Source organism: Bombina bombina, chromosome 6 (assembly GCF_027579735.1).
Source record: "Bombina bombina isolate aBomBom1 chromosome 6, aBomBom1.pri, whole genome shotgun sequence".
In the NCBI taxonomy this organism is placed as follows: Eukaryota; Metazoa; Chordata; class Amphibia; order Anura; family Bombinatoridae; genus Bombina; species Bombina bombina.
In genome coordinates, this window is record NC_069504.1 from 1,070,861,803 (window position 1) to 1,070,887,748 (window position 25,946).

At 43.2% G+C, this 25,946-nt stretch overlaps 1 protein-coding gene across 1 annotated transcript in view; it reads left to right on the plus strand.

Annotated features, from left to right (window-relative positions):
* The window catches only part of LOC128664888 (aldo-keto reductase family 1 member B1-like), a 186,091-nt gene that overhangs the window by 154,478 nt on the left and 5,667 nt on the right, over positions 1-25,946 (plus strand). The window contains exons 9-10 of the mRNA XM_053719684.1: positions 3,449-3,532; positions 10,445-10,527. Coding sequence (XP_053575659.1) covers positions 3,449-3,532; positions 10,445-10,527 — 167 coding nt within the window. The remainder of the gene's footprint in view (positions 1-3,448; positions 3,533-10,444; positions 10,528-25,946) is intronic.

Genomic DNA, 25,946 nt, shown 5'->3' on the forward strand with positions numbered 1-25,946 from the left:
TCTGAATACTTCCCATTGATGATTCTTTTAGATAGTTTCACTACTCCGTATAAGCCATGGACGCTCCTGTCCCTGTTCCTGGCTTGCTCTCACTTCACCAAACCCTCCCCTTTCATACCAAATTGTGTCCTGGTTACCCCAACCTTATCCCTTTGGATCCCAGTCCAGATTTCAATACATTTGTGTATGTGGTACACAATGTTTGGCTCTGTGCTCAAGCATGTTTTAGTTTATTATTAATATCTAAACTGTATAGCTTATTTCTTCATAATCATTGCAATCTATAAATTGTTTAAAACATCTATTTAGTAGAATTCTATCAGATGATGAGCTTTTTTATTAAGAAAACGGATTAATCTGATGCTGTCAGGATGCTAGGAATCAGACTGAGACCAGAAGTGCAAAAATAATCACACCTTTATTAATAACAAAAAATAATAAAAAGTCCACAAGTCAAATAACAAGCCAGGAGTCAAAACCAGAGCTGGTAGTCAGACGAGCCGAGTCAGGAGCCAAAGAGAGTAGTCAGACGAGCCGGAATCAGGAACAAGCCAGGTAATACACAGAAATTGGAACACAGGCACTCACAAACAGGTCTAAGACAATGCAAGGGCAAAGCATACTGAACAGAGGCCCTTTAAATAATAAGTGATGACATCACAATTCTGAGACTGCAACCTGTATCACATGGATGATGTACAGCAGTCTGACCATAAAAGGGCTTGCAGGAAATGAGCAGCATCACACACTATGCCCCAGAGTCAGCAAGAGAGGTGAGTAAAATGGCTGCCAGCAGCACATGGCATGTCTAAGTACACCACAACACACTGTTGCAACATATTTCGTAGGACATCATTAATAAATTCCTCGAAAACAGCAGGAGCATTACATAGGCCAAAGGGCATTACAAGATACTCATAATGCCCACTCCTGGTGTTAAATGCTGTTTTCCATTCGTGGCCCTCCTTGATCTTAACGAGATTGTACGCTTCTCTCAAATCAAGTTTAGAAAAGACCGTAGCTCCCTTGAGGCAATTAAAGAGTTCCGTAATGAGCGGAATAGGGTAAGCATTCTTAATGGTAAGATGATTAAGATCCCTATAATCGATGCATTGTCTTAACTCGCCACCCTTTTTCTTCACAAAGAAGAAGCCAGCCCCTGCAGGATTTGCGGATGATCCCCCGCGACAGAGCATCGGCAACATACTCCTCCATAGCACAATTCTCCACAACAGAGGGTAAACCCGGCTCCGAGGAGGAATGGCTCTGGGTAGCCGGTCTATGGCACAATCGTAAGACCGGTGAGGAGGCAACGTACCAGCACACACCTTGTCAAAAACGTCTAGGAACTCTCGGTACTACTCTGGCAATTGAGATACCGAAGAAGTGCACAAGATTTTAACTGGTTTTCGAAGACAAGTGGAAATACATTGCGGAGACCACGACAAAATTTCGGACCTGCACCAGTCGAGACTGGGATTGTGCTTTTGGAGCCAGGGATAACCCAGAACTGGAAAATGCGGAGAATTTATCACCTGGAACTGGAGGGTTTCAAAATGGAGAGCCCCAACAGCCATGGATAACGGAGCGGTTTCGTGAGTAACGAGTGCAGGCTGAAGGGGCCTGCCATCAAAATAGCAAGCGGAATGGACCGAGGCAAAACAGGAATGGAGTGCTTTGATACAAAAGCACTTTCAATGAAATAGCCCGCAGCACCGGAGTCTACAAGAGTCTGGGTGACTATGGAGGAGTCCACCCAGGAAAGGACAACTGTGACCAAAGGTTTCTTCTTTAGCGGTTCCTGGGACGAGGATAAACCACCCAAGGTTTGCCCCCGACAGGACCTTAGGTGTGAGCGTTTCCCGGCCGTGTAGGACAAGACTTCAAAAGGTGGCCCTGTAACCCACAATAGAGGCATAGCCCCTCCCTCCTCCTAAAGGCCCTCTCCGCCATGGAGAGACACGTGAATCCCAACTGCATCGGCTCAGCAGTACCTGGTGACTCGGGACCAGGATGCATGGGAGGAGAGGGAGGCATGGGTGGGAACGAACACGTAGGAGACAACGGAACAGGAGGCTTCTGCAAGCGCTCCTTGAAAGAGGGCCTCTCTCTGAGTCTGATGTCAATTAGTATCAAAAAAGACACCAATGCCTCGAGATCCTCTGGTAAATCTCTGGCAGCAACTTCGTCTTTAATGGCATCAGAGACCCCATGAAAGAAGGCGGCAACAAGGGCTTCATTGTTCCAACCTACCTCTGCGTCAAGCGTACGGAACTCAATGGCATACTAAGCAACAGATCTTGTACCTTGCTGAATGGATATGAGTTGTTAAGCAGCAGAGGAGGAGCGAGCCGGAACATCAAATACCCTTCAAAAGGAGGCCACAAATTCAGGGTAATTTGAAGTCACAGGTTTATTAGTCTCCCACAAGGGATTAGCCCAGGCAAGAGCTGTGTCAGAGTAACGAGATGAGAAATCCCACCTTAGCTCTGTCAGAGGGAAACGCCTGAGGTAACATCTCAAAGTAAATGCCCACCTGGTTCAAAAACCCTCTGCACTTAATAGGATCGCCTCCATATCTCTGAGGTAGAGGTGCAGAACCGGACATGCTCTTGGTAGGACTAGGTGCAGCAGCGGAAACAAGAACAGCCATAACTTGCGGGACACTTTGGTCCAGATGTGCGGTGCGAGTCAGCAGGGTTTGCAGGGCTAATGCAAATTGATCCAAGCGGTGATCCTGTTCATCCATCTTGGAAATGATGGTAGGTAAAGGTTGAATATTAGCACCATCAGGATTCATGGCCCTTGCGTAATGTCAGGATGCCAGGAATCAGACTGAGACGACAAGTGCAAAAATAATCACACCTTTATTAATAACAAAAAATAATTAAAAGTCCACAAGTCAAATAACAAGCTAGGAGTCAAAACCAGAGCTGGTAGTCAGACGAGCCGAGTCAGGAGCCAAAGCGAGTAGTCAGACGAGCCGGAATCAGGAACAGGGAGAACAGCAGAGTCAGGAACAAGCCAGCGATCAGGAACCAGGAGGGACGTCAGACAGCCAGGTAATACACAGGAACTGGAACACAAACACTCACAAACAGGTCTGAGACAACGCAAGGGCAAAGCATACTGAACAGAGGCCCTTTAAATAATAAGTGATGACATCACAATTCTGAGACTGCAACCTGTCTCACATGGATGATGTACAGCAGTCTGACCATAAAAGGGTGTGCAGGAAATGAGCAGCATCACACACTATGCCCCAGAGTCAGCAAGAGAGGTGAGTAAAATGGCTGCCAGCAGCACATGGCAAACAAAGCAGGGAAAAAACCCTGACAGATGCTAAGAATAATCCATGAAATTTTGAGGGAATAGAGCAAATGATTTATTTACAATTTGGGAATGTCCCACTAGAGGTTGCATCTGAGCTAATTTCTTGTCCTTGCAGATTTTGATCCGTTTCAACATCCAGAGAAATGTAGTTGTCATCCCCAAATCTGTAACTCCAGAGAGAATTGAAGAGAATTTCAAGGTAAAAACGCATCCTTTAAATTGATGAGGTATGGAAAGTGTTTAAAAATAGTTTTGACTATTTTCCCTGACTGTGGTAAAGTGCAGGATTTATTCACAAATTAAAATAGCCAACAAGGGTGAGCACACACTGTATTATTAGTGCAGTTTATGTGTAACTGTGAGTGTATTTCATTGTGACATGTATAGTAGGCATATAAACCGAAGTTCCTATGACCTATTTATATGTTGTCATAAAAACTTTTTAGATGGTTTTGTGATTATGGCACCAATCCAAACGTTGGGTTAGCCTTGGTCTATTGAGGATTATAGGGCATTACCTGTATTTAGGGTTGCCACTTTTTTACCAACATTGCAGGTGTTTTTAAGACCTGGGTCAAAGATGAAAATAAAAAATTAAATATAGAAATAAAGATGTTATCTTGGCCAAATGTATTTTGGAATCTAATTATAAAAAAAAAGATCTTTTAAATCAGTCCTAGCAGCTGTAGTTTCTGACTTATGCTGGATAATTATTTATGCTAATTAGCATTTCAAGTTTTGTTTTTTTCAGAACAAGTGGCATCCCTACATTTATTGCATTTTAGCCCTCTCTGGAATACAAGGGTTAACAAGATACCGTTTTAACTAATAGTTCTCTGGTATTATTTCAACAACAAACAGCAATGTTACAGTAGTAATTCATTCTTAAAGGGACAGTAAAGTCAAAACTAAACGTTAATTATTCAGATAGAGCAAGGACAAGATAGAGGATGCAATTGAGTTGTTTTGTTAAATTTGCTTTCTTCTCTTTGTATCCTTTGTTGAAAAGTAAACCAGGAAAACTAAGCAACATTAATAAAATAAATAGGAAAGTTGCTTAAAATTTCAAGCGCTATCCAACTCATTTGTTTATTTTGACTTTACTGTTCCTTTAAGTAGTTTCTGGTTTAAAGGGATAGAAAGGTTACAAATAAAATGTGCATCGGTTCATTTCAATTTGAAATAGAAGCATTTCTTTCTAATGACACGATAAGTCCACGGATCATCTAATTACTATTGGGAATATCACTCCTGCCCAGCAGGAGACGGCAAGATCACCACAGCAAAGCTGTTAAATATCACCTCCCTTCCCTCCAACCCCAGTCATTCTCTTTGCCTATGTTAGAGCAAGGAAGTGGTAAAGTTAGGTGTTGATTGTTCTGCTTTGCTCTAGGGTGTAGCAGTAGTCCATATCAGTCTCTTCAGTAGAGCAGTGGTGGCTTTAAAGCAATGGGAACTTGTGGGACATAATTCTCACTGCGCCTTCCATATATTTATGCTGCCCTATCCATGCAAACCTGAGTAAGATTACTCAGTCTGTGTTTCTATCCACAGGTCCATGTGAGGGATCTGGCCTCTCAAACCTAGTGAGCTGCCGTGCTGCCTGGCAGAAGTCAAAAGGTAAGTGCTAACTGTAATTTTTTTCTGGGACACATACAGAGAAAAAGATAGCACTTTCACATTTAATTTTTTTTGGGGGCTAGTCACATTCACCTAGTTAGGGGAATGTTTATTAAGGGCAGCAGAGCAGGCACTGGGGACAAGGAGAATCTGATTCAGTGATGGTGGTGTATGTGTTTTAACTTTACTCCCGACGCTGTGATAATACATTTAGCCGATCGGGAGTTTCTTGTGGTTATGCCCACGATGGGCGGAGTTAGATTCGGCAGCAGTCTATTGCGCTCCTTTTTGTCTTGCCCAGTATCTCTTCCTGTGTTCCGCATTAGAAATCAGCTGCGTCACAGATTATGCAGCATTGCGGTTACGGACCGTTAATGTTAACAGACCTCTTCAGTTAGACGTTTGAGTCCGGGTCAACTACAGGTCATATACTTCATTAGTAGGCAGACAGGTAAGCACCTCAGCAGGGCTAAGCTGAGGTGTAGAGTTGTCTGAGGTGTTATTTTGGGGGCCATTGTTTATTTAAAGTGACAGAAAAATAAAGCAGTTATTTTTGTCGTTTAAAATTTAAAGAGACAGTAACGATTTTTTTTTTGGGGGGGGGCTATTTTCTAAATAAAAATATCAATTTTGTCTGTTTATTGGTGAATAAAGATGGACCAAGAAACCCTGCAAGATGTTACATGTTCTTTATGTTTTGATGCTAATTTAGAACCACCAATCTCTTTCTGTTCCTCATGTATTGAGAGAACTTTACATTATAGGGATAGATTTTTTTCCTGAGCCAAAATTGTCTAAGGCAGATACTGTTCAGGAATCTTCTAACAATGTTCAAGATATGCCGCAGCTTTATCCTCATATGTCCCAAAATTTAGCGTCCATACAACCAGTGCCCTGCGCTTCCTCTATTACTCCACCTGGAGTTACCTTGCAAGACATCGCTTCCCTAATCTTATCAGCGATATCTGCTTTTCTCATGCTGCAGGGAAAGCGCAAGAGGAAATGTAATCAATCTGTGAATAAGGTTGCTGACACAGTAGTGGCTATTCCGAATGTTTCTTCCCTGAAGAAGAAGATACTTCGGTAGCATCTGAGGGTGAAATCTCAGACTCAGACAGTGTAATACCTTTATCTGATACTGAAGTTGTTTCTTTCAGGTTTAAGCTTGAACACCTCCGTTTGTTACTTAAGGAGGTTTTAGCTACCCTGGACGACTCCGACACTACTGTCGTAGTCAATCCTAAGAAGTCTAGTAAACTAAACAAGTACTTTGACGTGCCCTCCATTCTTGAGGCATTTCCTGTACCAGATAGGGCTACAGAGATTATTGCTAAGGAATGGGAGAGACTGGGTATCCCTTTTTCTCCATCCCCTATATTTAAAATATATCAAGGAGTCTTGGCAGACGGTACCCAAGATGGAGGGGGCAATTTCCACGCTAGCCAAGAGAACTCTTATTCCCATAGAGGATAGTTGTTCCTTTAAGGATCCTATGGACAAGAAGTTAGAGGGGTTACTCAAGAAAATGTATGTACACCAGGGTTTTCAATGGCAACCTGCGGTTTGTATTGCTACTGTCACTAGTGTGGCAGCATACTGGTTTGATGCATTGTCTGATTCTGTTTGGACAGACACTCTCCTCGAAGAAATCCAGGATAGGATAAACAACCAACTCCTTTATTACGGATGCTTCCCTTCAGATTATTAAGCTGGGAGCTAAGATTTCTGGTTTTGCCGTACTGGCCCGCAGAGCTTTATGGTTGAAGTCTTGGTCTGCGGATGTGTCATCTAAGTCTAAACTTTTGGCGATTCCTTACAAGGGAAAGACCTTGTTTGGGCTGGGTTTTACGGAAATAATTTCTGACATTACGGGAGGAAAGGGACATTTCGTCCCTCAGGATAAGAGAAATAAACAAAAGGGACGTCAGAGTAATTTTCGTTCCTTTCGGAATTTCAAAGGAAATCTTTACACTGCCTCTTCCAAGCAGGAGCAGTCCAAGCCCTCCTGGAGGCCCAATCAGTCTTGGAACAAGGGAAAATGATTCAAAAAGCCTGCTATTGAATAAAAAATGGCATGAAGGGCCTGCCCCCGATCCGAGACCGGATCTTGTGGGGGGCAGACTTTCCTTCTTCACTCAGGCTTGGGTTCGAGATGTTCAGGAAATCGTGTCCCAGGGATAAAAAAATAGAATTCAAAACATTTCCTCCCAGGGGCAGGTTTCTCCTTTCAAAATTATCTGTAGACCAGACAAAAAGAGAGGCGTTCTTACACTGTGTTCGGGACGTCTCTGACCTGGGAGTGGTAGTTCCTGTTCCGATACAAGAACAGGATCTGTGGTTCTATTCCACTCTGTTTGTGTTTCCCAAAAAGGAGGGAACCTTCAGAGCAATTTTAGATCTCACGAGTCTAAACAAACTCCTCAGATGGAAACTATTCGTTCCATTCTTCCTTTGGTCCAAGAGGGTCAATTTATGACAACGGTGGATTTAAAGGACGCGTACCTGCATGTTCCCATTCACAGGGATCATCACAAGTTTCTAAGGTTTGCATTTCTAGACAAACACTTCCAGTTCGTGTCTCTTCCATTCGGCCTTGCCACAGCTCTCAGAATTTTCTCAAAGGTTCTGGGATCTCTGTTGGCGGTGCTCTGATTGTGTGGCATTGCAGTGGCGCCTTACCTGGACGACATTCTGGTTCAGGCGCCATCCTTTCAACAAGGATGGAAGGTAAATTTGGAAAAGAGTTCCTTAGTTCCAAATACAAGGGTAATTTTCTTGGGAACCATTATAGATTCCTTATCAATGAAGTTTTTTCTGACAGAAGTCAGGAAATCAAAGATTTTCGATTCTTGCCTAGTGCTTCAGTCCTCTCCTCGGCGATCAGTGGCTCAGTGCATGGAGGTAATTGGTCTGATGGTAGCGGCAATGGACATCATCCCGTTCGCTCGTTTCCACCTCAGACCTCTGCAGTTAAGCATGCTCAGCCAGTGGAACGGAGATTATGCGGATCTGTATCCGTGATTACTGCTGGAGCAGGAGACAAAGGATTCTCTTCTTTAGTGGTTGTCTCAGGATCATCTCTCCCAAGGAACCTGCTTTCGCAGACCCTCTTGGGTGATTGTGACAACAGACGCCAGCCTTCTGGGATGGGGAGCAGTCTGGGGCTCTCTAAAGGCTCAGGGAACATGGACTCGGTCAGAGTCTATTCTACCCATAAACATTCTGGAGCTGAGAGCAATCTTCAATGCTCACCTGGCCTCAGTTAGTGTCGGCCCAGTTCATCAGGTTCCAGTCGGACAACATAACTTCAGTGGCTTACATCAACCATCAGGGAGGAACGCGGAATTCCTTGGCCATTACAGAGGTATCCAAGATAATTCAGTGGGCAGAGACCCACAATTGCTGTCTGTAGGCGATTCACATCCCAGGAGTGGACAACTGGGAGGCGGACTTCCTGAAGAGGCAGACCTTTCACCCGGGGGAGTGGGAACTCCATCCGGTAGTATTTTCCAGCCTGATTCTCAAATGGGGTCAACTTCCATTGAGGAAGGACCTTCTACTTCAAGGGCCCTTCCTTCACCCCAAATCTAGATTCTCTGAAGCTGACTGTTTGGGGATTGAACGCTTAATTCTATCCAAGCGTGGATTTTCATATTCGGTCATTGAGACCATGATTCAGGCTCGTAAACCTGTGACTAGAAAGATTTACTACAAGATATGGCGTTTATATCTATATTGGTGTGAATCTAAGGGCTACTCTTGGAGTAGAGTTAGGATTCCTAGAATTCTGTCCTTTCTCCAAGAAGGTTTAGAGAAGGGTTTATCGGCAAGTTCCCTAAAGGGGCAAATATCTGCCTTGTCTATTTTGTTACATAAACGTCTGGCGGACGTCCCAGACGTGCAATCTTTTTGTCAGGCCTTGGTCAGTATCAGACCTGTGTTCAAGCCAGTTACTCCTCTCTGGAGTCTTAACTTAGTTCTTAAGGTTCTTCAAGGGGCTCCGTTTGAGCCTATGCATTCCTTAGATATTTTGTTGTTATCTTGGAAAGTTTTGTTTCTTGTTGCTATTTCTTCTGCTCATAGAGTGTCAGAGCTCTCGGCATTACAGTATGAGTCTCCTTACTTTATTTTTCATTCGGATAAGGTGGTTTTGCATACTAAGTTAGGGTTTCTCCCTAAAGTAGTTTTAGAACCGAACATTATTCAGGAGATTGTTGTTCCTTCCTTGTGTCCTAATCCTCCTTCTCAGAATGAACGGCTTTTGCACAATCTGGATGTGGTGCGTGCATTAAAATTCTACTTACAGGCGACTAAGGATTTTCGTCAGTCTTCAGCTCTGTTTGTTTGTGCTTTTCTCTGGGAAACGTAAGGGGCAGAAAGCTACAGCTACTTTGCTTTCTTTGTGGCTGAAGAGCATCATTCGCTTTGCCTATGAAACTGCTGGACAGCAGCCTCCTGAGAGAGTTACGACTCATTCTACAAGGGCTGTTTCCTCTTCCTGGGCATTCAAAAATGAAGCTTCTGTGGAACAGATTTGCAAAACTGCAAATTGCTCCTCTCTTCACACTTTTTCAAAATTCTGTAAATTTGACACTTTTGCCTCGGCTGAGGCCTCTTTTGGGAGAAAGGTTTTTCAAGCAGTGGTGTCTTCCGTTTAGGTTCCCTGTCTTGTCCCTCCCTTATCATCTGTGTACTCTAGCTTGGGTATTAATTCACAATAGTAATTAGATGATCCATGGACTCATCGTGTCATTAGAAAGAAAACAAAATTTATGCTTACCTGATAAATTTATTTATTTCTTGACACGATGAGTCCATGGCCCGCCCTGTTCTTGGACAGGTTGTTGGTATGTTATAAACTTCAGACACCTCTGCACCTTGTTGCTTCCTTTCTCTCCTTTGCTTCGGTCGAATGACGGGTTGGAAGGAAGGGAGGTGATATTTAACAGCTTTGCTGTGGTGCTCTTTGCCGGCTCCTGCTGGGCAAGAGTGATATTCCCAATAGTAATTAGATGATCCGTGGACTCATCGTGTCAAGGAGAAATAAATTTATCAGGTAAGCATAAATTTAGTTTTTTGCAATATACTTCCATTAGCAAAAAATGCTTCTAGTAAAAGTTATTACTGGTTTTCTGCGGCATATGCACATATGCTGTGTGGGCCTGTGCATCAGTATTCACCCAGAGATCTGGCAGTGGTGTGTATTGTTTCTAAATACATCATTTGTACCAAACAAGCCACTGCTGAGTGTCTGAGAAAGTGTGGTGTTTAAATATTGGTGCGAGGGGCCCCCACAGCATATGTGCATATGTATATAACTATTACTAGAAGCATTTTTTGCTAATGGAAGTATATTGCAAAAATGGTTCTATTTCAAATTGAAAAGCACCTAAACACATTTCCAGTTTGAGCTTTCAGTCCCTTTTCTAACAAATAACAGTAGGTTAATGTATCCTTTGTTTACCTTTGCTAATGGATTCTTGATTTTCAGGTGTTTGACTTTGAACTGTCTCCTAAAGAAATGGAAACAATCTTTAGCTTTGAGAGGGGATGGAGGGCGTGCCCGTTAATATTGTAAGTATTGCTAAAGCAAGGTCATGACAAATTCATGGCTCCTAGAATTGTATTTCTATTTTTTTGTTGTTTTTTTGTTAAAGGGCCATAATAGTTAAAAAAAAAAAAATAATAATAAAAAAAAAAAGACATTTTCTAATTCGTTAGCGCATGTGAATTTAAGACTTTTGACCTTACACTACTATGGGCCAGATTACAAATGGAGCTCCACTTTGTAATACCAGTGCACGATAATGTAATACCAGCACACAAAATGTGCACGTTTGCAGGAGCGCAATAATTTAGCTCTCCGCATGTAATCTAGCCCTATGTGTTTAACCCATGTGGATCGAGCGGTACTTCTGTGTGTTAACAAATTAGAGCATGTAATTGGCTTATGCAAAGTGATTATAAAGAAATGTACTTCTGTTCAATTCATTTTTTGTATAACTCTTTTTATAAAGAAATATTTTTGTCAAAAGCTGATTCACTAATATGGATTTCTATGAGGCATTTCTGTTCCATATATTAAGTTTAATGTCTTACCGTACTTCCTGCTCCTTTGATATTCTTGCACGCCCTACATAGACAACGTCACCTAGAGTGTACATACCAGGCACAAGCACATTTGCAAAATGTGATAGGGCTTTAAACCCCAGCATTGATTGCAGTAGAATGCCAATTTAAACATTTCTTTCTAGATCAGTTTTATAGCACTATATATGTTTACTTTAGTCTGTATCATGCTCTGCCCCCTTGCATAATAATACAGTTGCAGCATTGTTTTTAGCTCTTTCTGTGTACTCCAGTCCTGTGTTCTACTCCAGGGTGAAGCATCACCTAGCTCTTTAAAGGGACAAGAAGCCTACATTTCTTTCTAATGACACGGTGAGTCCACGGATCATCATCAATTACTGTTGGGAATATCACTCCTGGCCAGCAGGAGGAGGCAAAGAGCACAACAGCAAAGCTGTTAAGTATCACTTCCCTTCCCACAAACCCCAGTCATTCTCTTTGCCTGAGGTGCAAGGAAGAGGTGAAGTTTTAGGTTTTTCTTCAATCAAGATTTATTTTAAAGCAGAGTAGGTTTGCTTTGATCGTTTCTGGGGCCTAGCCTTAGTCCATGTCAGTCTCTTCAGTAGGGCAGTGGTGGCTTTTGAGCAATTGGGAACTTGTGATGTTCAAATCCTCACAGCGCTTTCTGAATGTTTTTTGCTGCCCTAGTCAGAAAGCCTGAGTAAGCTTACTCAGTTCTTTATTTTTCCACAGGTCGATGTGAGGTACGGCATCCTCTCAAACCAGGTTAACTGTCCTGCTGCTGGACAGACTGTCTTTCAGGTAAGTGCCATATATATTTTTTCGTTTGGGAAAGGAAAATTTGGCACTTCAGCAGCTTGATGCTGTTTAAAATAAAAAGGGGACTTTTATCATTGACCCTATTGAGGGTTAATCATTTAGGCAGTTTGCAGGCACTGTAGACTGAGATTGGGAGATGTTTTATCATTTATTGGTGGCTCAGTTGTGTCTTTCGCTCCGGTTGAGATCCGGGATTTTTTAAGGGCCGTTTGATATACTTTTAGTGTGGCCATGTGTTACCTCCTATTACTGTGTTTATGACCGCCGGGACTGCTCCAGGCAAAAGGGGAGGGTCCTTGTAAGAGGGCGGTTAGTTCTGTTGGCGCACTTTCAGTTTGCTCTGTCGGAGTTGCGGGGTAGTAACGCAGTTGTCGGCTGCTCTGTTATAGAATTATTTTACTCAGCCGTCGGATCTACAGGTCCAGAGAGCCGTATTGTTTGTGAGAGAGAATCGATCTCAGGCTGCAGGACAGGTAGACACCTCAGTAAGGTTGCTGAGGTTTGCCTGGGGTTTATTGCAGTAACTTGTTTCTTTTTGGTACAAGAGGCTTTACAAATTCTGAAATTAAACATAATTTAAAGGCGCAGTATTCTTAATAAAAGTGAAATAAAGAACGGTTTATTTTTCTTTTGCATGATATATCGAGTCCACGGATTCATCCTAACTTGTGGGATATTGTCCTTCCTGACAGGAAGTAGCGAACAGAGCACCACAGCAGAGCTGTCTATATAGCTCCCCCCTTAACTCCACCCCCCAGTCATTCTCCTTTGCTGGCTCTAAGCAGGAAGAGTAAAGAGAAGAGGTGTTAAACTGTTAGTTTTATTTTATCTTAAATCAAGTGTTTGTTATTTTTAAATGGTACCGGTGTTGTACTATTTACTCTCAGGCAGGACATAGATGAAGATTTCTGCCTGGAGGATGATGATCTTAGCATTTGTAACTAAGGTCCACTGCTGTTCCCACAGAAGCTGAGGAGTACAGGAAAACTTCAGTGTGAGGAACGGTTTCTTGCTATACAGCAATGAGGTATGTTCAGTCATATTTTCTGCAGAGACTGTATTAACTCAGAAAGGCTGACAGTGTCCCCATTAGGGGAAGAGTAAGCAGTAATCCTAGTGTTATCAGAGGTTTTTACTAGCTTGCATAAAGGGTTAATTTTTTGTGGGCACTGTTTTATGGGACATTTGCTTGAGGGTTCTTTGGGGTTGTTTATAACCCACATGGCTTTCAGGCAGGGTTTGTTAGTTTTGTGTAGGCCCCAGCAGGCGGGGCCTACATTTACAAGCAGCAAGCAACTTCTCCTGAGGTCCTGAGAGTCTTCTGAGGGACTAATTGAAGCTTTAAACCCCATATTATCGCTTCCTAAGGGCAGGTAGGGCCACAGCAGAGCTGTGGCAAGGTGCTTTAAGGGGTTTTAACCGGTTTTAGACATATTTCAATCCAGTTTTTTCATTTGGAGGTTTATTACTTATTAACTTGTGGTGCAATCCTTCTAAAGCTTAGTGGGTACACTGTTACAATTTCAGAAAAATTGAAGCAATTTTAACCTGTTTTGCAGTTTGTGTATGCCTTTTTCTCTCTTAAAGGCACAGTACCGTTTTTGCAAATTGTGTTTTTTTCATTAAATTAAGTGTTTTCCAAGCTTGCTTGCTTTATTACTAGTCTGTTAAACATGTCTGACCCTGAGGAAACTCATTGTTCAATTTGTTTAGAAGCCATTTAAGCCCTCTTAGAATGTGTCCCACTTGTACTGATATGTCTATAAATTGCAAACAGCATATTTTGACTTATAAAAGTTTGCCATTAGATGATTCTCAGACAGAAGGAAATCAGGTTTTGCAATCTAGTTCTTCCCAAGTGTCACAACCAGTAACGCCCGCACAAGCGACGCCGAGTACTTCTAGTGCGTCTAATTCTTTCACCTTGCAAGATATGGCTTCAGTAGAATACTACCCTCACAGAGGTTTTATCTAAGCTGCCTGGGTTGCAAGGGAAGCGCAGTAGCTCTGGGTTAAGAACAAATGCTGAGCCTTCTGACGCTTTAGTTGCCGTATCCGTTATTCCCTCACAATGTTCTGAGGTAGGGATGAGGGATTTGCTGTCTGAGGGAGAGATTTCTGATTCAGGAAAGATGTTCTCTCAGACAGATTCAGATATGACGGCATTTAAATTTAAGCTAGAGCACCTCCGTTTATTGCTCAGGGAGGTTTTAGCTACTCTGGATGATTGCGACCCTATTGTAGTTCCAGAGAAATTGTGTAAAATGGACAAATATTTAGAGGTTCCTGTTTACACTGATGTGTTTCCGGTCCCTAAGAGGATTTCGGACATTGTTACTAAGGAGTGGGATAAACCAGGTATTCCGTTCTCTCCCCCTCCTGTTTTTAAGAAAATGTCTCCCATTTCTGACACCATAAAGGACTCATGGCAGACGGTCCCTAAGGTGGAGGGAGCTATTTCTTCCCTGGCTAAGCGTACAACTATACCTATTGAAGACAGTTGTGCTTTCATTGATCCTATGGATAAAAAATTAGAGGGTCTCCTAAAGAAAATTTTTGTTCATCAAGGTTTTCTTCTTCAACCTATACCATGCATTGTTCCTGTAACCACTGCAGCTGCCTTTTGGTTTGAGGCTCTAGAAGAGGCTCTTCAGATGGAGACCCCACTAGATGATATTTTGGACAGAATTAAGGCTGTTAAGTTGGCTAATTCTTTTATTACAAACGCCGCTTTTCATCTTGCTAAATTAGCGGCCAAGAATTCAGGTTTTGCCATTTTAGTGCGTAGAGCGTTATGGCTTAAGTCCTGGTCAGCTGATGTGTCATCTAAATCTAAGCATCCAAATCTTATTTCTCTGCAACTGACTGCTTGGAGATTGAACGCTTGATTCTATCAAAGCGGGATTTCTCTGAGTCAGTCATAAATACCTTCATTCAGGCTTGAAAGCCTGTTACCAGGAAAATTTATCATAAGATATGGCGTAAATATCTTTTTTGGTGCAAATCCAAAGGCTTGTCCTGGAGTAAAATCAGGATTCCTAGGATTTTGTCTTTTCTCCAAGAGGGATTGGAGAAAGGATTATCAGCTAGTTCAAGGGACAGATATCTGCTCTGTCTATTTTGTTGCACAAGCGTCTGGCAGATGTTCCAGACGTTCAGGCTTTTTGTCAGGCTTTAGTTAGAATTAAGCCTGTGTTTAAACTTATTGCTCCGCCATGGAGTCTAAATTTAGTTCTTAGAGTTCTTCAGGGGGTTCCATTTGAACCCATGCATTCCATAGATATTAAGCTTTTATCTTGGAAAGTTTTGTTCCTAGTTGCTATCTCTTCAGCTCGAAGAGTTTCTGAACTATCTGCATTACAATGTGACTCTCCTTATCTTGTGTTCCATGCTGATAAGGTGGTCTTGCGTACCAAGCCTGGGTTCCTACCTAAGGTTGTTACTAACAGGAATATCAATCAAGAAATTGTTGTTCCTTCTCTGTGTCCTAATCCTTCTTGTAAGAAGGAACGTCTGTTGCACAACTTGGACGTGGTTCGTGCTTTGAAATTTTATTTGCAGGCAACAAAAGATTTTCGTCAAACATCTTCTTTGTTTGTTGTCTATTCTGGAAAGTGTAGGGGTCAAAAGGCTACGGCGACTTCTCTTTCCTTTTGGTTGAAAAGCATCATCCGTTTGGCTTATGAGACTGCTGGACAGAAGCCTCCTGAAAGGATTACAGCTCATTCTACTAGAGCGGTAGCTTCCACATGGGCTTTTAAAAATGATGCTTCTGTTGAACAGATTTGTAAGGCTGCGACTTGGTCGTCGCTTCATGCCTTTTCAAAATTTTATAAATTTGATACTTTTGCTTCTTTGGAGGCTATTTTTGGGAGAAAGGTTTTGCAAGCAGTGGTGCCTTCCGTTTAGGTTCCTGTCTTGTCCCTCCCTTCATCCGTGTCCTAAAGCTTTGGTATTGGTATCCCACAAGTTAGGATGAATCCGTGGACTCGGTACATCATGCAAAAGAAAACAAAATGTATGCTTACCTGATAAATTTCTTTCTTTTGCGATGTACCGAGTCCACGGCCCGTCCTGTCTATTCAAGGCAGATAGTATTTTTTTATGTAAACTTCAGTCACCTCTGCACCTTATAGTTTCTCCTTTTCTTCCTTGGCCTTCGGTCGAATGACTAGGGTGTGGAGTTAAGGGGGGAGCTATATAGACAGCTCTGCTGTGGTGCTCTCTTTGCTACTTCCTGTCAGGAAGGACAATATCCCACAAGTTAGGATGAATCCGTGGACTCGGTACATCGCAAAAGAAAGAAATTTATCAGGTAAGCATAAATTTTGTTTTTTTTATTTTTTGGCATTATTATTGCAAAGATGGATCAAGATGCTTAACAAATTGATGCATGCAAACTGTGTTTTGATTCCCAGGTACCATTTTGTTCCTCATGCATTGAGAGAACTTTGAGTTACAGGGATAGAATTTTTAATCATGAGCCACCATTAGCTAAGGCGGATGCTGTTCAGGTGTCTCCTGTATCAGATATGCCGCAGCTTTCTCCTCAAGCGTCCCAATCTTTTTCAGTCTACACATGCAGTGTCCTGCATTTCCTCTCACAATCCGGGAGACATTGCTACCCAGGTATCCTCTGCGGTATCTGAGGCATTGTCCGCTTTTCCCATACTGTAGGGAAAGCGTAAAAGGAAACTTAAAGAATCAGTGAGTAAAGTTTCTGATCAAATTGTGGCTAGCCAAGGTGCTCCTTCTCAAAGGTTGGAGGAAGAAGACACTTCGGTAGCATATGAGGGTGAAATCTCAGACTCAGTATAATTCCTTCTTCTGATGCTGAAGTTGTATCCTTCAGATTTAAGGAGGTTTCGGCTACCTTGGACGACTCCGATGCGACTGTGGTAGTCAACCCTAAGAAGTCTAGTAAGCTGAACAAGTACTTTGATTTTCCCTCCGCGGTGGAGGTATTCCCTGTACCAGACCATGTTACAGAGATTATTGCACGGGAGTGCAAGGGGCGATCTTGCACTCTCCACTTTGGCTAAGAGGACTACTATTCCCATAGAGGATAGTCGTTCTTTTAAGGATCCAATGAATAAGAAGTTGAAGGCATTGCTGAAGAAAATGTATGTTCACCAGGGTCTCCAATGGCAGCCTGCGGTGTGTATTGCCACCGTCACCAGCGCTGCAGCTTACTGGTTTGATGCGCTGTCTTATTCTATTCAGACAGATACTCCTCTCGAGGAGATCCAGGACAGGATTAAGGCCCTTAAGTTAGCCAATTCCTTTATTATGGATGCTTCCCTTCAAGTCATTAAGCTGGGAGCAAAAATATCTGGGTTTGCGGTTCTAGCTCGCAGAGCCTTATGGTTGAAGTCCTGGTCTGTGGATGTTTCATCTAAGTCCAAACTTTTGACAATCCCCTACAAGGGTAAGACTTTGTTTGGGCTTGGCTTGGCTGAAATTATTTAAGATATTACAGGAGGAAAAGGGTCTTTCTTCCACAGGATAAGAGGAATAAGCAGAAAGGGTGTCAGAGTAATTTTCAATCCTTTTGAAACTTTAGAGGTAAGCCTTCCCCTCCCTCTTCCAAGCAGGAACAGTCCAAACCTTCCTGGAAGCCTAATCAGTCTTGGAACAAGGGGAAGCAATCTAAGAAGCCAGCAACTGCTTCAAAATTAGCATGAAGGGTCTGCCCCCGATCCAGGAACGGATCTAGTAGGGGGCAGACTTTCTCTATTCGCTCAAGCTTGGATACGGGATGTCCCGGATCCTTGGGCGGTGGACATTGTATCCCAGGGGTACAAACTAGAGTTCAAAACTTTTCCTCCCAGGGTCAGGTTCCTCCTCTCAAGATTATCTGCAGACCAGATAAAAAGAGAGGCGTTCTTAAATTGTGTTCAGGATCTTTCCGCTCTGGGAGTGCTAATTCCTATTCCAAGACAGGAACAGGGTATGGGATTCTACTCCAAGCTATTCGTGGTTCCCAAGAAAGAGGGAACTTTCAGACTTATTTTAAACAAGTTCCTCAGAGTACCGTCCTTTAAGATGGAAACTATATGTTTCATTCTTCCTTTGGTCCAAGAGGGTCAATTCATGACAACCATAGACCTAAAGGATGCGTACCTTCATGTTCCCATTCACAAGGATCATCACAGGTTTTCTGAGGTTCGCCTTCTTGGACAATCACTTCTTCCGTTTGGACTTGCCACAGCTCCCAGAATTTTCTCAAAGGTTCTGGGGGCTCTTCTGGCAGTGGTCTGATCTCGGGGCATTGCAGTTGCGCCATATCTTGATGACATTCTTGTTCAGGCGCCATCTTTTCAACAAGCAAACTCTCATACAGAGATCTTGTTGTCTTTTCTTCGCTCCCATGGATGGAAGATAAATCTGGGCAAAAGTTCGCTGGCTGGCCGGCTACAAGGGTAGTGTTCTTAGGAACCATTATAGATTCCCTATCGATGAAGATATTTCTGACGGAGCTCAGGAAATCAAAGATCTTCAACTCTTGCCTTGTCCTTCAGTTCTCGTCTCGGCCATCAGTGGCTCAATGTATGGAGGTGATTGGTCTGATGATTGCTTCCATGGACATCATTCCATTTGCTCGGTTCCATCTCAGAGCTCTGCAGTTATGCATGCTAATACAATGGAACGGGGACTATGTGGATCTGTCTCCTCAAATAGATCTGGATCAGGTGAAAAGAGACTCTCTTCCGTGGTGGTTGTCTCAGGATCACTTTCCCAGGGAACTTGCTTTCGCAGACCTTCATGGGTGATTGTGACCATGGATGCCAGCCTGCTGGGCTGGGGAGCAGTCTGGGGCTCATTGAAGGCTCAGGGTCTTTGGATTCGGGAAGAGTCAGATCTCCCCATAAACATCCTAGAACTGAGAGCGATCTTCAATGCTCTACTGGCCTGGCCTCAGTTAGCTTCAGCCCGGTTTATCAGGTTTCAGTCGGACAACATAACCGGTGGCGTACATCAACCACCAGGGAGGAACTCTGAGTTCCTTGGCCATGACAGAGGTGGCTTGAATTATTCAGTGGGCGGAGATCCACAACTGCTGTCTATCCACGATCCACATTCCAGGAGTGGACAATTGGAAGGCGGATTTTCTGAGCAGACAGACTTTTCATCCCGGAAGTGGGAACTACACCCGGAGGTGTTTTCCTCCTTAGTCCTCAAATGGGGATGGCTGGAGCTGGATCTCATGGCTTCTCTGCAGAATGCCAAGCTCCCGAGATATGATGCGAGGTCAATGGATCCACAGGCTGTCCTGATAGATACTCTGGCAGGCCCTTGGAATTTCAGTCTAGCATACCTGTTTCCCCTGTTCGTTCTCCTTGCTCGAGTCAAGTAGGAGAGGGCGTTAGTGATTCTCATAGCATTGGTGTGGCCTCGAAGGATCTGGTATGCAGACCTAGTAGAAATGTCATCTCTTCCACCTTGGAGACTACCTCTGAGGAAGGACCTTCTACTTCAGGGTCCCTTCCTTCATCCAAATCTTGTTTCTCTGAAGCTGACTGCTTGGAGATTGAACGCTTAATTTTATCGAAGCGTGGGTTTTCCGAGTCAGTCGTTGAGACCTTGAGCTAGGCTTGCAATCATGTGACAAGAAGGATTTACCATAAGATATGGCGTAAATATCTGTATTGGTGTGAATCCAGAGGCAGGATTCCTAGGATTTTGTCCTTTCTCCAGGAGGGTCTGGAGAAGGGTTTGTCAGCAAGTACTCTGAAAGGTCAGATTTCTGCGTTGTCTATTTTGTTGCATAAGCATCTGGCGGATGTGCCACGTGCAATCTTTTTGTCAGGCATTGTTCAGAATCAGGCCTGTGTTTAAACCTGTTACTCCTCCATGGAGTCTTAACCTTGTTCTTAAAGTTTTACAGCAGGCTCCGTTTGAGCCTATGCATTCCTTAGATATTAAGATGTTATCTTGGAAGGTTTTGTTTCTTGTTGTCATTTCTTCTGCTCGGAGAGTCTCTGAACTCTCTGCATTGCAGTGTGATTCCCTTTATCTTATCTTTCATTCTGATAAGGTGGTTCTGCCTACTAAGTTAGGTTTCCTTCCTAAAGTTGTTTCGGACAGGAATATTATTCAGGAAATCGTTGTTCCTTCTTTGAGTCCTAATCCTTCTTATCATAAGGAGCGTTTGCTGCACAAACTAGATGTGGTGGTTTACCCCCATGAAGAATTGGCTTACCCTAGACCTGGTTTCTAGGACGGATACAGCAAAGGCAGTGGTCAGCTCATCTGTGGAATTAACCTACCTGTCTGGAAGCAGCACCGCGAATCTTGACCCGATTAAGCAGGGTCTGTATCACTCAAAGCCCGCAGCGGAGGTAAGCGGATATATTGTTCCTAATACTGGATGACTGCAGAGATTAAGGTGAGCTGTCATTAACCCACTGTGAAGGTACGGGGAAGTACCGCCCCAACAGAACGGACTGTGTTTTGGTTTCTGTTATACCACGGACTGGCTATCCTGCATTTAACAATTCATGTACTGTGTTACTGCTAATGTCGACATATAGCTTGGCAACTAATCATCTAGCTTTTGCTTTCTAACATCGCTACACTTACTCCATTGTTACTTGCATGCGAAGATTACAGCCGCCAACTACTGGACTTTATGAATTTTGACAGAACCGCAGTTTGTTTATTGTAAATTGCTTATCTACTTGTTAGGTATTCATTCCTTAAGTCGTAGTTTATTGTACAAGGCTTTAGGGATAGGATATATGAGTATAATAAATCTTGATTGTGCAAACTGCCTTTGCCTGCATCCTTTGATTGAATGCATAGGTCACCTGAGGGTTGCTGCATACATTTGGTATATGAGTGTGTGCTGGATTAAGGGTTTTCTTCTGTTAAGTGTGATCAGTCCACGGGTCATCATTACTTCTGGGATATTAACTCCTCCCCAACAGGAAGTGCAAGAGGATTCACCCAGCAGAGCTGCATATAGCTCCTCCCCTCTACGTCACTCCCAGTCATTCTCTTGCACCCAACGACTAGATAGGAGGTGTGAGAGGGCTATGGTGATTATACTTAGTTTTATATCTTCAATCAAAAGTTTGTTATTTTAAAATAGCACCGGAGTGTGTTATTACCTCTCTGGCAGAGTTTGAAGAAGAATCTACCAGAGTTTTTGCTATGATTTTAGCCGGAGTAGTTAAGATCATGTTGCTGTTTCTCGGCCATCTGAGGAGAGGTAAACTTCAGATCAGGGGACAGCGGGCAGATGAATCTGCATAGAGGTATGTAGCAGCTTTTATTTTCTGACAATGGAATTGATGAGAAAATCCTGCCATACCGATATAATGTCATGTATGTATACTTTACACTTCAGTATTCTGGGGAATGGTACTTCACTAGAATTACACTGTAAGAAGTACATTAAGCTGTTTAATAACTAGAAATTATGTTTAACGTTTTTGCTGGAATGTAAAATCGTTTTCATTTGCTGAGGTACTGAGTGAATAAATGTTTGGGCACCATTTTTCCACTTGGCAGTTGATTAATCTTTTTCTGACAGTTTCTGTTCTCTCTCACTGCTGTGTGTGAGGGGGAAGGGCCGTTTTTTTGGCGCCTTTTCTATGCATCAGTTATTTCAGTCAGCAGCTCATTGTATTTCCTGCATGATCCAGTTCATCTCTAGAACTCAGGGGTCTTCAAACTTATTTTGAGGGAGGTAATTTCTCTCAGCAGAGCTGTGAGAATTATAGTTGACTGTGATAAAAAACGTTTATTCTGTAATTGTTTCCTGCTTTCAGAATTTGTTATCTTTGCTATTGGGATTAAACCTTTGCTAAAGTTGTGTTGTTTACAAGGATTGAGGCTATAACTGTTTCAATTTATTAATTTTCAACTGTCATAGATTTTCTGTGCTTCTTAAAGGCACAGTACGTTTTTAATATTATTCTAATTGAATTGTATTCTAAGTTGCAAGTTTATTTGCTAGTGTGTTAAACATGTCTGATTCAGAGGAAGATACCTGTGTCATTTGTTGCAATGCCAAAGTGGAGCCCAATAGAAATTTATGTACTAACTGTATTGATGCTACTTTAAATAAAAGTCAATCTGTACAAATTGAACAAATTTCACCAAACAACGAGGGGAGAGTTATGCCGACTAACTCGCCTCACGTGCCAGTACCTGCATCTCCCGCTCGGGAGGTGCGTGATATTATAGCGCCGAGTACATCTGGCCGGCCATTACAAATCACATTACAGGATATGGCTTCTGTTATGACTGAAGTTTTGGCTAAATTACCAGAACTAAGAGGTAAGCGTGATCACTCTGGGGTGAGAACAGAGTGCGCTGATAATATTAGGGCCATGTCAGATACTGCGTCACAGGTTGCAGAACATGAGGACGGAGAACTTCATTCTGTGGGTGACGGTTCTGATCCAAACAGACTGGATTCAGATATTTCAAATTTTAAATTTAAACTGGAAAACCTCCGTGTATTACTAGGGGAGGTGTTAGCGGCTCTGAATGATTGTAACACAGTTGCAATACCAGAGAAAATGTGTAGGTTGGATAAATATTTTGCGGTACCGACGAGTACTGAGGTTTTTCCTATACCTAAGAGAATTACTGAAATTGTTTCTAAGGAGTGGGATAGACCCGGTGTGCCGTTCTCACCCCCTCCGATATTTAGAAAAATGTTTCCAATAGACGCCACCACACGGGACTTATGGCAAGCGGTCCCTAAGGTAGAGGGAGCAGTTTCTACTTTAGCTAAGCGTACCACTATCCCGGTGGAGGATAGCTGTGCTTTTTCAGATCCAATGGATAAAAAATTAGAGGGTTACCTTAAGAAAATGTTTGTTCAACAAGGTTTTATATTGCAACCCCTTGCATGCATTGCGCCGATCACGGCTGCAGCGGCGTTCTGGATTGAGTCTCTGGAAGAGAACATTAGTTCAGCTACTCTGGACGATATTACGGACAGGCTTAGAGTCCTTAAACTAGCTAATTCATTCATTTCGGAGGCCGTAGTACATCTAACTAAACTTACGGCGAAGAATTCAGGATTCGCCATTCAGGCACGCAGGGCGCTGTGGCTAAAATCCTGGTCAGCTGATGTTACTTCTAAGTCTAAATTGCTTAATATACCTTTCAAAGGGCAGACCTTATTCGGGCCCGGGTTGAAAGAGATTATCGCTGACATTACAGGAGGTAAAGGCCATGCCCTGCCTCAGGACAAAGCCAAAACTAAGACTAGACAGTCTAATTTTCGTTCCTTTCGTAATTTCAAAGCAGGAGCAGCATCAACTTCCTCTGCACCAAAACAGGAAGGAGCTGTTGCTCGCTACAGACAAGGCTGGAAACCTAACCAGTCCTGGAACAAGGGCAAGCAGACCAGGAAACCTACTGCTGCCCCTAAAACGGCATGAATTGAGGGCCCCCGATCCGGGATCGGATCTAGTGGGGGGCAGGCTTTCTCTCTTCGCCCAGGCTTGGGCAAGAGATGTCCAGGATCCCTGGGCGCTAGAAATAATATCTCAGGGATACCTTCTGGACTTCAAATACTCTCCTCCAAGAGAGAGATTTCATCTGTCAAGGTTGTCAACAATCCAGACAAAGAAAGAGGCGTTTCTACGCTGCGTACAAGAGCTCTTGTTAATGGGAGTAATCCATCCAGTTCCACGATCGGAACAGGGACAGGGGTTTTACTCAAATCTGTTTGTGGTTCCCAAAAAAGAGGGAACTTTCAGACCAATCCTGGACTTAAAGATCCTAAACAAGTTCCTAAGAGTTCCATCGTTCAAGATGGAGACTATTCAGACAATTTTACCTATGATCCAAGAGGGTCAGTACATGACCACTGTAGATTTAAAAGATGCTTACCTTCACATACCGATTCACAAAGATCATTACCGGTACCTAAGGTTTGCCTTCCTAGACAGGCATTACCAGTTTGTAGCTCTTCCATTCGGATTGGCTACAGCTCCAAGAATCTTCACAAAGGTTCTGGGTGCTCTTCTGGCGGTACTAAGACCGCGGGGAATCTCGGTAGCTCCATACCTAGACGACATTCTGATTCAAGCTTCAAGCTTTCAAACTGCCAAGTCTCATACAGAGTTAGTACTGGCATTTCTAAGGTCACATGGATGGAAGGTGAACGAAAAGAAAAGTTCACTCGTTCCACTCACAAGAGTTCCCTTCCTGGGGACTCTTATAGATTCTGTAAAAATGAAGATTTACCTGACAGAAAACAGGTTAACAAGACTTCAAAGTGCTTGCCGCACCCTTCATTCCATTCAACACCCGTCAGTGGCTCAATGCATGGAGGTAATCGGCTTAATGGTAGCGGCAATGGACATAGTAGAGTCTCCTGCCAATAAACATTCCTTCTCTGAATCTGGATCAAAAGACCAGAAATTCTCTTCTTTGGTGGCTTTCTCGGCCACATCTGTCCAGGGGGATGCCATTCAGCAGACCAGACTGGACATTTGTAACAACAGACGCCAGCCTTCTAGGTTGGGGTGCCGTCTGGAATTCTCTGAAGGCTCAGGGACAATGGAGTCAGGAGGAGAGTCTCCTGCCAATAAACATTCTGGAATTGAGAGCAGTTCTCAATGCCCTCCTGGCTTGGCCCCAGTTGACAACGCGGAGTTTCATCAGGTTTCAGTCGGACAACATCACGACTGTAGCTTACATCAACCATCAGGGAGGGACACGAAGCTCCCTAGCTATGATGGAAGTATCAAAGATAATTCGCTGGGCAGAGTCTCACTCTTGCCACCTGTCAGCAATCCACATCCCGGGAGTGGAGAACTGGGAGGCGGATTTCTTAAGTCGTCAGACTTTTCATCCGGGGGAGTGGGAACTTCATCCGGAGGTCTTTGCCCACATACTTCGACGTTGGGGCAAACCAGAGATAGATCTCATGGCGTCTCGACAGAACGCCAAGCTTCCTCGTTATGGGTCCAGATCCAGGGATCCAGAAGCAGTCCTGATAGATGCCCTGACAGCACCTTGGGACTTCAGGATGGCTTACGTGTTTCCACCCTTCCCGATGCTTCCTCAATTGATTGCCAGAATCAAACAAGAGAGAGCATCAGTGATTCTAATAGCACCTGCGTGGCCACGCAGGACTTGGTATGCAGATCTGGTGGACATGTCATCCTGTCCACCTTGGTCTCTACCTCTGAAACAGGACCTTCTGATACAGGGTCCCTTCAAACATCAAAGTCTAACTTCTCTGAAGCTGACTGCTTGGAAATTGAACGCTTGATTTTATCAAGACGTGGGTTTTCTGAGTCAGTTATTGATACCTTAATACAGGCTAGGAAACCTGTTACCAGAAAGATTTACCATAAGATATGGCGTAAATACCTATATTGGTGTGAATCCAAAGGTTACTCTTGGAGTAAGGTTGGGATTCCTAGGATATTGTCTTTTCTACAAGAAGGTTTAGAAAAGGGTTTATCCGCTAGTTCATTAAAGGGACAGATCTCAGCTCTGTCCATTCTGTTACACAAACGTCTGTCAGAAGTTCCTGACGTCCAGGCTTTTTGTCAGGCTTTGGCCAGGATTAAGCCTGTGTTTAAAACGGTTGCTCCACCATGGAGTTTAAACCTTGTTCTTAATGTTTTACAGGGCGTTCCGTTTGAACCCCTTCATTCCATTGATATAAAGTTGTTATCTTGGAAAGTTCTATTTTTAATGGCTATTTCCTCGGCTCGAAGAGTCTCTGAGTTATCAGCCTTACATTGTGATTCTCCTTATTTGATTTTTCATTCGGATAAGGTAGTTCTGCGTACTAAACCTGGGTTCTTACCTAAGGTAGTTACTAACAGGAATATCAATCAAGAGATTGTTGTTCCTTCTTTATGCCCAAATCCTTCTTCGAAGAAGGAACGTCTACTGCACAACCTGGATGTAGTCCGTGCTCTAAAATTTTACTTACAGGCAACTAAGGAATTTCGACAAACGTCTTCTCTGTTTGTCGTTTACTCTGGGCAGAGGAGAGGTCAAAAAGCTTCTGCTACCTCTCTTTCTTTTTGGCTTCGTAGCATAATTCGTTTAGCTTATGAGACTGCTGGACAGCAGCCTCCTGAAAGGATTAC